This window comes from Monomorium pharaonis, chromosome 3, assembly GCF_013373865.1.
Source record: "Monomorium pharaonis isolate MP-MQ-018 chromosome 3, ASM1337386v2, whole genome shotgun sequence".
In the NCBI taxonomy this organism is placed as follows: domain Eukaryota; kingdom Metazoa; phylum Arthropoda; class Insecta; order Hymenoptera; family Formicidae; genus Monomorium; species Monomorium pharaonis.
In genome coordinates, this window is record NC_050469.1 from 31,359,580 (window position 1) to 31,377,833 (window position 18,254).

Consider the following 18,254-nt stretch of genomic DNA (forward strand, 5'->3'; position numbering starts at 1 on the left):
GAAAAATTGCTTGTGCTCTGGATTTTTTTCTTAAAGAGAAATTAGTCCGCATTAGTTAAGGAAAATGACTGTCAGCTTAAAAGAAGAGAAGTATGAGGAATTTGATCCCGCACATTGTGGGGGGAGGGGAGAGAAGTGTCCAGACAAGGCGCTCTTCGCGGAAGCGACGCGCTTTAGTCGGAATTTCACAGAGACAGACTGGAAGGCCGGAAAGCAACCCTTACAGCCGCCCGCATACGTATATATCGTCGAGAATTTATATTTTAAATCGACTCGCATTAGGAGCGCGCGTTTAAACCGCGGTAAGGCCGCATTCCCGCGCGGCCGAGGGCCGAGGGAAAGCATGTGCCGCGTGGGCGCTCCCACACGTCGTATCAAACGCGCGTAATAACGTGACAAATGGCCACTTTACGTGGCGACTACCGCGGGGACATTCTTGCCGGCGCGAGCATTATGGTTTAACGTTTGACGTCGGTCTCTTTAACCCTCGCGGTGGCAACGGCGGCCCCTCCTTCATCTTCCATTGTCGTGCCTCCTTTAGGACCGAGGGGATGCAGAGGGTGCGACAACTCGGTTAAGTCATTTCTACGTCAACAAGCAAAGACAACAAACGAGCATCAATATGTTTTGCCGAATCTCGTAGAATCTCGTTAGACTATTCAAAGCCGTACGTAAAGAAATTTCACGGTATCCCTTTTTTTTTTTTTTTTTTTTTTTTTTTTTTTTTTTTTTTTTATTGATTAAGTTTGACTTTTCTTTAATGTATCAATGTAATATGTTTATTTTGACAAACGTTCTTTTAGGCTTAGCATTATATTAACCTTTCTAAAAGGATATTAGCTAAAAATACATAGGGTGTGGTTCCAGAGTTTGTCGATCAATAAAATCTGGTAAAAATTAAACCTTACGTGATGGGTAATAGAAAATGTATCAGCATTTCCTGAAATAACCTGGCAGGACTTGCGACAGAAATCGCAATCAACTCTGAACGTTTTATCCGCAATTCTGTCTGTTTTGTACATCAGAGTAGTCTTTTTATCACGTTTCGCAGCACCTGATGCAATGGCTAAGAAACTGTATCTATTATCACGATCTCGTATACAGGCGATTTTACAACATTATCACTAATACTAATATGATCTATTCACAATATCTTTTTGCAATTCTCAAACCTCTCAGATACTCTAAATCCTGCCTGGTTATTTTGGGAAATGCTAATACATTTTTTATTATCCATCATCCAAGGTTTAATTTTCACCAGATTTCATTGATGGACAAACTGGGACGAATTTGGTCAATGACCTTTTTAAATTTTCCAGGCACCTTCGAGCACTGCGTTACGATTCTATCTAGTGGTCGTACAAAGGCCGAGGCAGGCAGCCAAAGTTTTGATTTACATATGTCACGCTTTTAAAATAAATCTCGGTCGGATACACTCGGAAAGTACTTCGGAAAGTTACCTGTTACACGCGAACTGGAAAATTAAACCGGGATGCCCGTGTACCGGGACGCGCACGTGTCCGCTCGTAAATGCACGCGCGCGGAACTCACGAGATATTTTACAATTACTGCGAAATCCATTAAGGTGAACCGAAATAGCGGCGGGCGCGGGGAGCTCGGCGTGTACATATACGCATAAGAACGACGCGCAGACGGAAATTCGCGAAACGACGAGAAGTTCTTGCGGAGTTATACGGTCTTCTCGTCGTCCTCTCTCGCAGTGAGCTAAGTCACGTCGTGGACTGGTAGAGCACGCCCCATGGAACTTGCGGATATTTATGCTCGCTCGTTCGTTTGCCTCGTTATTCGTTCGAATTCTCTTTAGATGATACTGTCATAAGGTTACCGGCAAGAATATGCGGGATCATTATCAAATTATTAAGATTGCATTATTTATAAAAAAAAATTTTAACCGAGTAGGTTTTAAATACTACTGGGAAGTAGAATAGATCAACGTATGATCAGACACTGAAAAAGCTGTCTACTAGTACAATTGTAAAATAAATATAATTCGATTAGAAGTCAAGATATTTATTGATACCAAAAAAAAATGAAATAAATTCGAGCTTTATATCAAGGTATTTGTATCAATGTATCATGTACACTCTTTGGAAATATTCTCCTCTTCTTGAACTTTCCCTGTTTACTCGACTCATGCGTTGGCGCTGGCGCAAATAATCGCGAGATCTTTGCATTTGTACGTGAGAACGAAAGTCTGATAATAAGATTTAGCCACAGCACGCGGGGAAGAGTTACTCGTAAGATGTTACTGCGAGGGTGGCCTAAGATACGACACACGCGCTGCGGTTTTAACTCCTGGTTATATTCCCTGGGTTAGGAGATTGCTAGATTCGGGCCGTATCTGCCTACGTACGTATATTCACGTTGCGCACTTACACGAGGGTGCATTACGCGGAAACACGGGGCTGAATCCGGCACCCTTTGGAATTACGTGGAATCGCGACTCGGAAATTCTCTGAGAGGTGCTGAGAGATATTCTTAAAAAATACGATAAACTTTCTCGTATTCCTTCAAGAAATTTCTTTCAGGCAAATTTGAAGCACAGCGATCTATTATAATTAAATATGTAATGATAATCGAACTTTTCTCTCTTTCTCTCTCTCTCTCTCTCTTTCTCTTTCTCTTTCTCTCTGTCTTTCTCTCTCTCACCCTCTATAATTTTTGAGGTCGCGAAATGTCTTGGCTTTGCATCGGGCAGCGCCTTCTCGCAAGAAATACATTTTTTCCCTCATGCTCTGATAGAAACACAGTCACAGCGAGGATATTACGTATCACAACAATGCGCGGGCTGGCGTGTAAAAAAACACTGTGTTTTCGACAAAGCTAGAGAGAGAGAGAGAAACAGAAAGAAAGAGAGAGGCATGGTCAGGAATTGCGGGTCGAGTCCGGCGATGGCTCGGGAGGAGTCGTGCGAATAAAAGGGAAATGTATGGAAGGAAAGATCTAATTTGTTCCTGTCGGGTCCGCTTTCGGATGCGTACGTGGTGGTTCCTGAGGGAAGAGGGAGAGGCGGTTGGCTTCGGGGGAAGGGGGATGGAGGGGGGAGGAGGAAAGGGGGCGGAATTAATATTCATAAGCGTCCAGAGAGGTCTCGAGGGCGGGGTCAACTTACATGTATCTTTCGCTACTGACCCGAGCCACCGGCGCGATAACGGTCGGGAATTAAAATACTGCCCCGCAGGTTTTAACCCTTCTTCGTCGTTCGGGGATACGACGGCGTACGCGGACGTGGCCGATGTCCTCAGTGCCCCCCCCCCCCCTCTTCGTGATGATGGCGGTGGCCGATGGTAGAGACGGGCGGCGCGGTGGCGCGACGGTGTTTCTACTCGGAGATCCTTAAAACTTCGGATGTAACGTCCGCGCAATCTTTTGCGGGATCTACTTGCTACTGTCCCGTGAAATGTAAATCTGGATTAAAGGGCGCCTGGATTAGGAAGGGAGAGAGAAAGAGGAGGAATGGAGCAGGACAAGCTGTAGACCGCGCAAATTTCGCCCTGAGAATTCGTAACGCACGGTTAAGCACCGGGCGAAAACGCGTTTTCTTCAGACACGCGTGTACGCTCAAAATGCATCGCCTGCAATACGCAACTTATCCGCGCTGATCTAAAGTGTGGTATTGTCAAATTTAAATTCTATACGTAACATATCCTAGAAAATTAATTTCCGAGATTTTAGATAGCAAATTATACATATAATATGTACACATGTTTCTAAGAGGTTTTTAACGCGATGTTGGCATTTGTTTTATCGGCAAAAATAACATTTCGTTAAACAAGTAATACTTTTTATTAGTTTCACCAGAATTACAATAATTCTTTTACATAATTAAATTACACATGCTAATATATACGGCGATTATTATTATCAAAATATAGCGATTAAAGCTGTCAATCTTTCCACGAAACATTTGTTTCGTAGAAAAGTTATGCAGACCAAAAGGGTGTAAAATAAATGAATAGCATTGACTTGTTAGAAATTTAGATGGTTAATTTGGTAATATGATACAATGCTTGACAAACTGTGTATGCGTGAGATGTCGATAGTAGTACGTAGGAATCTGTTCGTATTTCGTAAATCATGTGTGTAAATCGTATTTAATCAGTAAAAACGAATGTCGCCAACGTCACCTTAAGAACTTTGCTCCAGAAAGTATTAATACCGGACTTTAATTCTTGATTAAAATTCAATAAATTAATTTTTATTATTTAACAAATGATGTTAAGTTCTCTCTTGATAGTTGATAATTATTCCAGATCGGTAGATCTGGCGCGTTAAAAGGAGTCGTACGTTACTTGGAGTTTATCCATTGGATATCATTATCCGAGGTGACTCATTGGGCGCGAAGTGACACAGCAGCGCTAAGGATGCGAGACGTCTCGAAGACAGGGCTGGGGCTGGATGAGCCAGCGCTTCCTGCGGTACACAATTAGTCCTCGAGTATTAATCCTGCCCGCTGGCCGTTACCCGACAGGATATTATGCCGCTGGAGGCGGTGAACAATGCGGATTATACGGGGAAAACGCTTCGATAGCGTTTCTAATACGAAATCTACATGGGCGGGCGATGATGGTGGTGGTGGTAGTGATGGTGATTCTCTACCACCAGCAGCACCCCCTCCCCTCCCCCCCCCCGCCGCCTCAGTCGGCGGCAGGCGAGTACACCGTCCTCGTAAACGTTAGCCCACGGACTGACTTAACTTGGCTGGCAATAATAAAATGATATAGGAGGCGAAATATGCATTTAAATTATCGCCCCGCGATAATAATTTGCATACTGCCGCGCGGCGCCTCTCCGCTGCTTCGATGGGCCCCCGGTTCGCTTAGTTTAGCCCCGTTTAATTTAAATAATACTTCTCGGCGCGGGGAAAACCGAGGCCGAGGCAAGATATACATAAAATCGCCATAACATTATAAATTATAACTGATACGGCTTATATCGCAAGAGCGAGAGCTCTCCTCTTTCTCATCCTCTCCACCGCGCCTTTCTGCCCTCTCTTTCTACTACGCTTTCTATCTTTCCCTTCCGTCGTCGTCATCGTCGCGCGGAGATGCGTATTCGGACGATTACGGATACCTAAAGGGCTCCTCGCCTGATTAAGGTGCACCAAATGAGGCCCCTCGATCCCCGAACCATTAATTTCGAATCGCGGGAGCGGAAAGAGACCGAAAGTTAACCCCCGGGGCGAAGGGTTAACTTTCTCGCGGTGAATGATCGTAAAGCAGTTTTTGCAGGCGATGGAATACATTTTAATTTAAATGAACGATGAAGGTTTTGTTAGTTATACACGAGAGATGTATTTCCGATGTGTTTCAATTCGTGAATGGCAAAATAGCTCCCTTAACGCAATAGATCTACAACAATGAAATGCTTACGCCCGTCATCCCCGTTAGCCTAATGACGAGCGGAAGAATTAATAATCCGTCAGCGGATCGAAGAAACTCGCATTCTATGATAATCAAATGGCGGTCATCGCAGTCGGGCGATATGAATTTCTCCCTTCCATCCGACGATTCCACGCTCGCAATTGTCATTGCCAATTCTATTCGCACGTATGCATGAACGAAATATGCCACCGTGACTTTAAGGCTTTACGTTATTATTTTGTTAAGTCGTAATATAGAGAGCGAGACGATTGGAGTATTTAAACGATCGGGGTGTTTAAACGCATGGTGCGATGACATGGTGTCGCATAAATTGTGCTCTTCTTCATAAGCGTGAGAAATTTGAATTGAAAGAGAATACGATGCTAAATAACTATAATTTTCCAGCTGAATGACTATAATTTTTTAACCAAGTTCTGATCGAAATATTTCAACTTCTTGATCTGGACGTTAGTATAAAAGTTTTTTTGTCAAATAATTATCATTATAAGATAGACTTTTGAACGTAACTATCATAATCAATTTTTAATTTACAATTTACTTCTAAGTAAATTATTAATTTTAAAAGTATTATTTAAAAGTATATATTCATTAATAAAATAAAACATAAAAGCTCTCTTGAAATTTCAATACCAATCTATATAAAACGCTAAATTTGTATTTTGGACTTCTTATCGACAGAATTAGAATACTATAATTTTGTTTTAATACATTATTTTATAATAATAATAAATATTAGTATTACTTCATTGAAAGAAAAATGATATTGTTTGAAAAATTTATATTATGAATATTATATTATGAATAAAATTTGACATCACACAACAATAATGAATTTGGAGATTGAATATTCATTAACGTTCGAGAAGAGATGGTCAATTAAAAATCTGGATTTAAACTTGGATGTTAAGCTTTTTGAAAGCAGACGCGCAATTCTTACGTCGTGATCATCAAACAATTATTACAAAATTCTGACATTGTAAATTTGTTCCTAAATTACATAGTGAATTGATGGTTTGTGTGTATTTGTTGAAATTTATTTTAATGTCTTTAGTTTCTTATTACAAGAAATATGACAAACGGTCAATGTGCATTGTTCGCCATAAGAATATGTATTACAGGTACAAGCTCATTGTATTTCATAATAATTTTCTTGATAATAGTACAGTAAATTGACTCTAAATTTTATATAAAGAAATGAAATACATTAATAAGCATCTTGTGGCGGTTATGTTATTTTCAAAATTCTGTAAATGTCACGAGGAGACGCGCAATTTCTCGCGCGACACCCTTATACGCGTACGAACTCCGGTTGGTTTTCTCATACGTTGGTCGGCCTCGTGCTATCCATGCCGCTCGACGCTACCCATCGTCGTGCCAGCCAGGCCGCGCAATTCCGCAAAGTATGCAGATCTAAGAATTCAAATGGCCGTCCTATACCGCCCGTAAAATGGCGGACAATCGCGCTCGTAAACCACTATATTAAAATTCTATATCGTCCTTCGTGTAGCCGCGTCACCTTCTGCCCCCTCCCCCTCCCCCCGACCGCCACGCCGCTACCCCTAGTCCCGTTCTTCGCGCTTTTCCCATTTCTGCACGAGGGTCCAGGCGAGTAACCTCCCGCGCCCACCTACCCGATCCTTACATTGTACGGAGTTTGCGGGGCTATTCACCGGACACGGATGTTCGCGTTTATGTGCGTGCCGCGGTCATGCGTGCGGACATTGGCGCCTCGCGGCCGAAGTATAAAATGAGCGAGCGCATTTACTTGCGGAAATGAGCCGGAAAAGCGACGGACATCGCGTCACGTGGAAGACCATAAAAAAAAACTGCAATAAGATCCTACCAGTCCTTCGAAATGATTAAGCGGCCTTGCACTCCATGAAAGTATAAATAATGAATTTATCATTAACGAAGAAATTCCACCGTTTGTTTAGGCCACCTAGCCTTTATTTAACCATTCGTAATTTCCATTTTCTTCTTATTATCTATATATAATTATGTAAAACAAATTATGTGAAACGTTATCTTTAGCGTTTTCTCCGTCTACGGTTTACTTACGGATTATATATAACTATATAGCTGATTTTAAACGAACATCGAAGTGAACTTCAAACGAAATGCATTTATGCAATGCTACATAATTAAGAGTTTTACGAACTCATTATTAACACTAAATTGTATTTTTTTTTCCTACGGATATTCAATTTATATTGACACACGGTAATGCGATTATTCGATGCTGTCATATATATAACGAAAAACGATATCATATTTTTACAAACGTTCGTCGTAATCTACGATTGTAGTGCTCATTTCGTCGCGACTATTCACCGGGCATTCGCGTTTATATGCATGTTGCGGTCATGCATGCGGACATTGGCGCCTCGGTTCTTGGACGTCCGGCAGGAGAGCGTACATCCAAGTACATGCATATAAAGTATGCATATCTTCACTTGAGAAAATACGGGTATATCAACCGCAGGGGCGCCGCGCCGGTGGACGACCCGCGGTCGAAAGGAATTTTACTTCGTCGGTTGTGTACGAGGAGGGAGAACGCGGCTGTCACCGCGACAGAAGAATTGCAATTCGACAAATGCACAGATAGAGACGTTGCGATTTGACGATTTGTCACTAGCATCGCGGTTTTTTTCTTGAATTGCAATGCGGTGTACAATTCTTAAACGGTTTTCTTTTAATCGCGAAATCACATGCGATTTTTAATCGTAATGCCATTGTAAAAATAAAGTGTATATTTGGTTACGATTATTGAACGCTTATTTTTAATACTCGATATAACTACATCTATATATTTCAAATTTACTTCTCTTTATTCATGAATTTTACAAAATTTGTTTTGGTATAATTTAATAACGTTTTATAATAAATTGGTTCTATTCATTTCTTCTGCTTGGTTCGACTAAACATACACAATAAAAAACAGATTTAATTTTCTATTTCATAGAATTACTATATAACTAAAAAAGATGTTTACAAATGTAAAATAACGTCTGATTTAAAATTGCGTTTATGTGATAAAAATCGCGATACATCGAATCACCTTTACTACGAGTTTTAAGAAAGAATTTTGTAAAACGCACATCTCTATGCACAATCAGATAAAACGAGTCCTATAAACGCACGGAAAGGAATTTGAATATCTTTCAATAATCGTGGAAATCAACGAACTTTGTCTCGCGCGATTGCGTTCGTGTCAGGTATAATGTACTTTGGTAAATAATCAAGTCAAAAAGGATTAATGGGAATGACATTACGAAACTGACCGATTTTATCGAATCAGCCGACGAATGCGAAAGATAACATTTTAAAAAGGGTGACCACGAAACGTAGAGGCACGCGTAATCGCAGGAATAATAAAAGGACGTGCCCCATGATATCGGTGAATTCTTTCACGAGAGAGGCTGCCGGAAGTGCGCGTGGGCGAGAAGAAAGCGGAAGCGTAGTAACCGTAATGGCAATTACGGTTTGCGCGTATCGCTGATTCACGTGTGTCTCACGTGTGTACGCAACGGCGAGAGCGTACGCAATAAGTTAATCGCGTTAGCGGCTCGCTTGATTAAACGAGCGATCAGCCTGATGGCTGTCCGTCGTGGGTGCGGCGCAGTCGGGCATTAATACAAAACTCGATTGTCATTCGTCGCCTGACCCCGCAGCCCCCTGATTACGTCGATTCATTAACTGTGGTCGCTCTGCCGGCGGAGCGTTGTTCCGGGGCCGCGGCCCCGAAAATCAACTGACCTTTATCAACGTCCCGTCGCAGGGCCGAAATTGTCCGCACGCGATAAAACGTGGCAAATGATGTTCCGCGATCGATACGTGGATTAATTGTAAGTAGAAAAAACCAATGCCATTTATTATATGGTAAAAAAATAGTTCACAACATAAAGGCAACTGAAATATTCATCGTCATTATCGAGTCTGAAGATCGAAAGATCTTTTCTTTAATTACAAGTGTCTAGAAATGTATATTTGAAAAATAATTAAATAATTTTCTATTATAATCAGAAAAGTTGGAAGAATTAAATTTTCAGGAAACACTTCTCATCTTCGAACCTCTTCAAATATTTATTATATAAATACGGTACTTTTTCTCTGAATACATAAATAGATTGAAGAACAAAAAGTTCTAATTAATATCTTGAGGATTAAAAAAAAAATCTTATAAGCCTGTTTGACTCTTTCCTTCAGTAATTTGCTTATAATATATTTTAAATATCTTTTTTATTAATATTAATACAGGTAAAAAAAAGAAAATATTTAAAGTATAAAACAATAATTTTGTTACCTTTTATTTATAATACTAGACACTACAGACGCGCTATTTAACTTTTATTTTTTTACTTTTTGAAAATAAATTACAACGATAATTTGTATAGTTATCTATACAAATTTGACAACTGTCAAAATTCAATAGGCATAAGAACAAAGTAATAAGCTTTAATTAATATTTTAAAGACTCAGTGAAAAGAAATTAGAAAACTTTGATTTGTGTATGGTTTGTTTTTGTGAAAATTTTATATTTTCACCTATTTTTATATTTCTATTTTCCGTTTTAATTGTTACTGAAACAAAATTATTTATGATATGATGCTATTGATAGAAAATTATTTAGCGTCACTTGATTGTTTTTTTTTTTTTAATTAACTTGTTTAATTTTAGTAAAAAACAATTTAATTGTTTATATATTATTTTAAATATAAAAGTTTAATAAAAAATACAAATCGATGTGTAAAAATACAACTAAGCGTTATTCAAGGGTAAGCGTTATTCGATATCTGAATCTTCGTGCTGACATTTATTATGTAACTTTATATACCTTTGCGAATTTATAACAAATACTGTGTGCCAAATAAATTTTTTGTCTTGAAACACACATCAGTTATGAGTTGAACAAGAATAAGTAATATCTCAGTTGATAATTAATTTAATTTAATGGTACTAACAAGCATCTGTTACTTCTTTCCCCCTGTAAAGAATTTGTTCCGAAAAATAACACCTCAGGGATCGAATCTGAAATCTCCTTGGCAAGCGTCTTAACCACTTCAACTATTGTTGTGAAACATAGTGATGATATTTATCTCAACAATCGGTATTGTGCAGAAAAATGCAAAGGTACGTCCAATGAATAATAACAAGGAAATATAGACCGATATGTGAGAACACGACTAATTTTAAAAAAAGCTATGATCGAATAAGGCTTTTTTTTATTAGTTTTAATTGGTTGTGTAATAAAATTGTAATTACTGACTTTCGAAAATTTTAAACAGAAAAATATTAATGCATTTTTGTATCTCATCTGCATTTACTTTCCGAAATGTTCATGAGATTCGATTAATAATTGTCGATTAGTCCTGCATTTGCTGAGGCTGACACGACAAAGACGCAACGAGACGGTTTTCGACGTCGACGAATGACGCCTTCGCGCATTTAAAAGTTTTCTCCTCGTTAAGACGTATTCCTCGGGGTCGTCGTTGGCAGAGCCTAACGAGAAAGTGCCATGTTCCGCACTGTTGTTTCTTTCCCTCTCCCTCTCTTTCTTTCTTTCTCTCACTCACTCACTCACTCACTAGAAACACATTTATTAACGGCAGCTCGGCTCATCCCACCGCTAAGTACCGGTAAGAGAGTACCCTCCCTGTTGCTTTTCCTCTTACCGAGAGCCTTCATTCACTTTAGGTAGCTGTCTGCCGTCCCGTTCGGGGGCGGAGAGAGAAAAAAAGACGTTACATTGTCGACGCCTTATTAATCCGGAGGCGAGGGTGAGAGGGTGAAGACTGCAAGCTTCGGAGCAAGAGGATGCTCGAGGTGTTGCGGGGTTGGGTCCTTTGAAGAAATTAAAAGAACAGAGGGTATAATGTGAACACATCCATTCCCTGGTCCCTGGTCGCGCGCCTCTTCACTCTCCGCTTCTCCGTCTTTCTCTTGCATCTTCCATTTTCTTTTCTCGCTTTTCTCCTCCCCCCTCCTCCCGCGAGAACCATTAACATTGCCGTTGTGCGAACTCCCGCTAAGCACCAGTCGGATAGACATCTCGAGTCTTGTCACGGTTTCTTAAAATCCGACTTATATCCCAAGCTTGCCTCCCTTCTTAACTCATTCTCTAAACGTTTTCGCTCACCTTCATCGAATCTCTTCCTTTTCCGTCTTTTTAAATACATTCGTATTAAATAAGACGAAGAATCATTTACTGACGACAATGGGGAAAGCAAGGGAACTTTTATCTAGTCGTAATGTATCGCTTTTGTTATCGTGAAATATATTAAGTATTTTGTAAAATACTCGCCCCCAGATCCCAACTTTGGAGACATCTCCGCAATGTTGCAACGCGAGTGGCACGCACCCTTGCATTTATATCAATTCACATTCGGTAATACGCGCGTTATTGCGAACCCGAAAAGAGAAGTACGGCCATTCCCCGCGAAGAGCGGTCGTCATAATGTAAGGCATCTGCGTAAGGATGGCAAACGAGGATGTTAGCCGAATAATGCAAAGCAAACCCGAGCTGAGATATAGTCCGGCATTTGTTCATATTAAGGCGCTGTCAGGGCGCTCGCAATGTTCGCACGTTGGGGTCAACCCTCCTCTCCCAATGGCGTTTCCCCCTTCCTCACCTCCTCTATACGCGACATTTCGGCCGCGTGCTCGCGTGTTTTGAAATTATATAGCGCGAGAAACGCCCGACGTCGTTAGTCAACTCGCGCCGCATCTCGCTGTTAACTATGTGTATCTTGAGCACCCGTTACATCGCCATTTGTCAGGTCCGCTTCGCCGTACGCGCGCAATTTCGCGCGTTAAGTCGCGCGCACCCAGCGCAATATTTCGGCCGGCTGTGACAACTCACGTCCAGGATTTGTCTTCGGCCGATGTTTGTGCCGTGCAAACAACGACTAAACGCTACAATGCGAAAGAAATACATCGTCATAGATCTGGATTGAGTCTTTCCGGACATTAACCGAAATATGCGCGCCGACTTAAACAGACAGATTTAATTTCGCCGAGAAATAATGTGTATACATAAAACAAAAACCTCGCGCGAGAATCGACACAAGTGGAATTGTCTTTGTTCCTATATAAGGCATTCAATTCGACGAAAAGCGAAATTCAGACTTGTCTGGCAAGGAGACTTTGATCATAAGTGACACGCGCGACTTTACGGTAAACCTAAGTTCTAAACTAATAAGGCAACATCACGGTGGCACGATCGAGGGAAGAGCGGGAGGTAGAGGCGACGATGGAAGCAGAAGGGTCCAAGTTTCATGGAGCTGCGAACCGGGTTGTCGATTACGACGTTGATCGTCTACAGGAGACAACCAAATTGGATAAGTTGAAGGAGCTGAATCTTCTTCGTCCTCCTGATCCTATTAAGCTCGCCAAGATTTTATCCAAATATATATTTTTTACTTCCGTGTATCTCGTATCAATTACATAGGCAGTACTTGTATCGAATATGTTTCTATTTTTATACATGCATATGATAAAGTAAACTTCCAAACTTTTTGAACATTTCGTAATTTCTTTTAGAAATTATAATTAAGACAGAAGAATTGATTCTATGGCTCGTAGAATTTTTAATTTGAAATATTGTTTTTATTAAAAAGTTATTGTACAGAATGTAAATGAGGTACACCTTTTTCTCTAATATTTTAATATGCGCGTCTTTGTTTCGAATGTGTTGAATATTTATTGAACTTGAAATTAAAACTAAATTGTTCGATTTTTATTTCAAAATTATTATGTAGACTTTCACCGTTTTGAGTTTTATATTTTTATTGCCGCATATCCGACCTTTCCTCATTCGCTGAAAATATATGTCACATCTGAGACCGATGTTACGGAAAAAAAATTATCGCTGATAGAGCACCACATTCGTTTCCCAGTTCGGGTTTTCGCGGTCGAAAGAGAACGAAGAGTGTGCGCTAGGTGGTTGGCGTTGGATGTAAATTTGCATTGAACGAAATGAGGCGCTATGGGGCATTCCAGTCCGAAGTTAATAGCTTCCCAACGATTAACTGTATCCCTCCACCCACGCACCATCCATGCCCTATCCTCTCTTTGTCCCCCCCCCTCTCTCTCTCTCTCTGGCTCTTCGTTGTTCATGGGCTCACCCTCTCACAACCCTCGTTTCTTTCTCTCTCTCTCTCGTTTACATACACATCGTCCTTCTTGCTTCTCGTCGCACGCGCCACGTCCCAGCTACCTATATCGTCCCTCCTAATAATGTATGTCCCAAAGGTCGCGAAATAACTGACTTCGACGGACAACGAATATCGTGAGCATCGTCGAATGATCGAGTGAATCGGTCAGGGAGAGAAAAAAAACGTGCAATGAGCATGAGCGATAATCCACGAGGAGCAGCTCGCTCGCTTTTTATCGCGGCGATTGTGGCTTTCGCCTGCTATCAGTGGCACGCGGGGCTTGGAAAAGGAACAACACCACTGCGGCAGCCAATAGTTTCCAGGCGCGTGAAGGCGCCACGGGGGTTATAGGGCATAATTTAGTGGACAGTTTGATATACAAACAATCTTTAATGAAATTCTTGGTGTTCATTAATAACGCATTACAGCCTCGCGCGCCGGTGTGTCGGCATCGGTACCCGGGAATCCCGTGCTGCCTCACTCTCTCTCCCCCCCCTTCCGCTCCTCACCACCCCTTTTATACCCTTCCATTTTCCTGCTCATACTTCGGTGCCGTCGCTTCCGCGCGTACCATCGTCCGACACCGTTTATCGCCCTAGCTTTCAGCCAACCCTTACCCCTCACCGCCATCGGAATGTCCTGGATGAACCATCACGCACGAATATGTTTTCGCTCTGTCGCGAATAATAATTCGATTTTCTGTCGATCGTGCACAATAGTTCCTTTGCTTATTTAAAAACAAGGGGATTGCATTTTTTTATTAATTACATAATTTTATTCTCGATACGAGACACAGTTATCATTATTAAATGATTTGATGGAGCAATAGTAATCGTAAGCGTAATTTCTAAAAGAGATAAAAAATTTTGTCAAAATATCCCTCCGCATAATATTTTTTAGATATTATTAAAGCATTTTCAAACCTTTAAACTCCATATTATGACGTAAATTTATTTCGTTTGTTCAGTCTGCACGTTTTCGCGATGTCGAACGCGATACCCGATATATCGGGACGAAGAAGTCTCCCCTATCGGAGAAACCCAAGGAATAACCAGCCTCTGGGTAGGAAAAAAAGTAATTGCCCCTTGATACACGCCGATACCCCACCTGCGGGGATGCCGCGCCTCGTAATGATGTTCGCGTTGGCGAACTTAGTTCGAAATTAAATATCGGGGCAAGGAGGTAGAACGGCAGAGGGAGGGAGGGGGAGGGGGTGGCGGAGAACGTCGAAGAGGTATCGGGAGTGGTTGCGAAGGGGGAAAAGAGCGGGCGACGTTGCGCACCTGCCTTTTTCCCGAGACGGCATGATAAAAATCAAACTGGAAAACAAACGAGGAGCCGGGATCGCATTATAAAGTTTTTAATCGATAGACGATGCGCGGGGATCTCGGAAGGCGGGGGACGCAGGCAATGGGACGGGGTTAGGTATCTCGCGGGTAGATAGGTAGACAGATAACGTGGGTGGGCGCGGGTAGGAAAAAAGGAAAGAGAGGAAGGGTCCAAAGAGAAAACGGCGCGATCGGGCGAGGAATCCTGTGGCGTGCTTACCGGGCCGTGTAATAATGAATTTATACCTCGCGCAAGAGCGCCTTCGGGATCGGCGACATACCACTTTTCTTTCTCGCTTCGCCTGCCTTCTTAGAATTTTAATTAATAAAAACGCGGTCTCCCAGCTGATGAGATCTTTGCTCGGAGGTCTTTATTTTACGGACGCATAAATACATATCCGCGTTGTTGTCTGTGAAACGAGATGTAATTCTAACTACGGCAGAATATCTGTTAATCTTACATCTCTTGTGTTTGTATCATAATTAAAAGTGACTTATTCATTCTGTAATGCATTGCATCTTTTTATGAGTAAATGAAATTTAAAACCAGGCAATCTAAATCTTTAGTTCTTTGTATGTACTTTATTTAAAAAATTATACATGGTAATTTTAAGACGAAATGATATTTGTGATTACTAACAATATTTATTTTTTATTTCTTATAGACGCTCCAACCAACGGATCCGCCAATATTTGAGGTCACAAACGTACTGATAAACGAGACAGCAACGCAACTGGCGCTATGGGGCAAACTTGGCATCGCTCTCGTGGAATTACCGAAACGATGGGGCAAGGACACCGTTTACGAAGGCGGGAAAGAAGAGATTCTTTGCACGTGAGTATATATTAATTTATATTATGATAATGGTAAGAGTTGCACGTCTGTGCTTTCCATCCAGGCTCAAATTCACCTAGAATATTAAATTTTTAATTGATTGCCTCTTGGAAAGCAATGGCAAATTATTGAGTAAGCCAGTTTATCAAAACAATCAGCATGTATGAGTATACATTAATATCGCGATAAAATATATAAGATAATATATAAGATAAGTGATTTGTTTTTATCTTACAATTAATACATATCTGGAAATCTTTAAAAAGCAGATATTTTTTGTAAAATGCATACTAGACCTATTTAATTACAGTTTCTTTAAGTATTTGCGGGAGTGACAAAATAATTAAATTAGCGACACCGGGGCGATCGATGTCGACGACCGGTATATCTTATTGGTATATCGCTGCCGAATCATCGCTGTCCGGAGAGAAAAGCGCGCCGGAAAAAAAAGTCCGATTCGTAAAAACGGAGATAAGGTTAGCGGCGGATAATAAATCGCGCTATCTGCCTTTTCTCCCCGCGCCGTTGCCGCGTGCCTCCCGTAGGCGTCCTAATATCCTGTAATTAAGAGGGTGTTACGGTGACGCCCGGGAAACCCCTTCGGCCTCCCTCTTATGGAATTAAGGTGGCTTTACTCGGTTAGTTTTCAAAAGTTCCGGGGGGCCGGAAAGCACCGCTGAATACTAACCGCCTCATCAACGACACATGCCACCCGAGACTACTGTCTCGCGTAACATTACCCGGTAGTGTGTGCCACCACCCCCGTCGCCGCCCCCGGTCCCGTTTGCGCCCCGACCCCCGACCGTAATCTTTCGGGCGATTAGAACGTTACGCAATTACGGGCGCCGTTGGAGATTACGCTCTCGCTCGCACATCGCTGGATCACAGTGCAGTCGATCGTGATCGATCAGGATCCCGAGCATCGTTCGCGTATCTGCTTAGTGCTCATCACTGGAATATTTACGTTCAGCGGTTAAGTCACAATCTCATACAATATCTTTAAAGCTCGAGAGAACTGAAAGATTTGAAGATGTAGCTCAAATAAAATAATATACACTGAAAAAAATATACTAGATTCAAATAAATATTTTTTGAAATAGTACCAAGCAGAAATTTTATGAAAAATAAATAATATTTATTTTTATAAATAAGATAATATTTTATAAAATTTCTGCTTGGTACTATTTCAAAAAATATTTATTGAAATAGTTTTTTTTTTCAGTGTACGCTAATACTTTCGAGCAAAATAATTTTTTAAAATCTTTTAGAGTACTGTAATGCGAATCTCACGAAATAGTTTCTCACTCCAGTTCCATGAATAAAGATGAATATCGCGTGAATCTTTCAAAAAAAAAACTCGTCTCTGAATTACGTGGTAATTAATAGCGAAATACGATGATTCTTAATCCGTCGGCGGTATAAACGCGAAAAGGGTTAACCGGCTCGCTTTAAGTCGTTCCATACATTATAATTTCATAATAAGCTGAATTCAGAATAAATGCAGCAGGTGCCCTCCCCCCCCGACTTCCTGCTAATTCGTAATTCCGAACTTTTTCCGGAAGCGAACGAACCGCTTATTTCTCGAGAGAGAAGGAGAGAGTGGAGGGCGAATGCGAAAGAGGGATGAGAACGGCGGAGCGAGAAGAAAGAGGGAAGAAAGAGAGGCATAACCGTCCGCTGCTCAACAAACTGGCCAGATTAAGAGCGGCAGTTTTGCACTAAAGTTTTTTCGTCGTTTCACTTAGGGTGCGATCTCGCCCTCTCGGCCTGGCGCGCGCGCGCGCGCGGGGGTTCGAGCGAATTTATTAAGAACGCGCACGTAGAGCGCATTACGCGCTTATACCGCGCAAAAGATCGCGCGGTGCAGTTTCTGTGAGTGAGTCGCGGCCATTAGAATCTCGGGGATTTAATGTCTGCCACCTTCCAGCCGGCTTAAATAAGGCTAAATGAAGTTTATGCGTTATTGCCGGCGAAACTTTTGGTAGACCCGACGGCGTGGCCCTGCCAATGACTTGGAGCACTGCGAGGAGCACTGGTGTTATCGTCTCGCGATTTCGAACAGCTAGATACGCGATACAGGGGATTAAGCCGATCTAAGAGTGTATTTCCCACGTTAGAGAGAAGGTCGAAGATTATTAGCCACCGGAGGGAGCGTTTCAAATTGAAAAATTATTTGTATTACGTTGAGAATATAGTTTACAAGGTCTCTACCTCTCGCGCGACATTGTAATTATACTTTCAATTTTATTTTGTGTCACTTGTGCATTTGTGTATATAGCTAGAAAACTATTATCACTATCCGAATGTTCATTAATTACAGCGAGTAGAAACCGTTCCGCGAATAGACATTTGTCCAGTCGTTTTCGAATCCCAAACTTGGTTTGGATTGTTGCCGTTCCAGAGCATCAGAATAATTGACGAGATTAAAGATGCAAGAGGCGACTTTCGACAGGACGCTCGACGTCCTCGTTGTCCTCACCCTGAAACCGAATAACAGGTCCCGCAGCTTGTGACCGAGGCGGCGCGCGGGCAG

General features: G+C 41.5%; 1 protein-coding gene across 1 annotated transcript in view; it reads left to right on the forward strand.

Annotated features, from left to right (window-relative positions):
• The window catches only part of LOC105836860 (nuclear pore complex protein Nup88), an 80,974-nt gene that overhangs the window by 42,061 nt on the left and 20,659 nt on the right, over window positions 1–18,254 (forward strand). Inside the window, exon 2 of the mRNA XM_012681186.3 lies at window positions 15,552–15,721. Coding sequence (XP_012536640.2) covers window positions 15,552–15,721 — 170 coding nt within the window. The remainder of the gene's footprint in view (window positions 1–15,551; window positions 15,722–18,254) is intronic.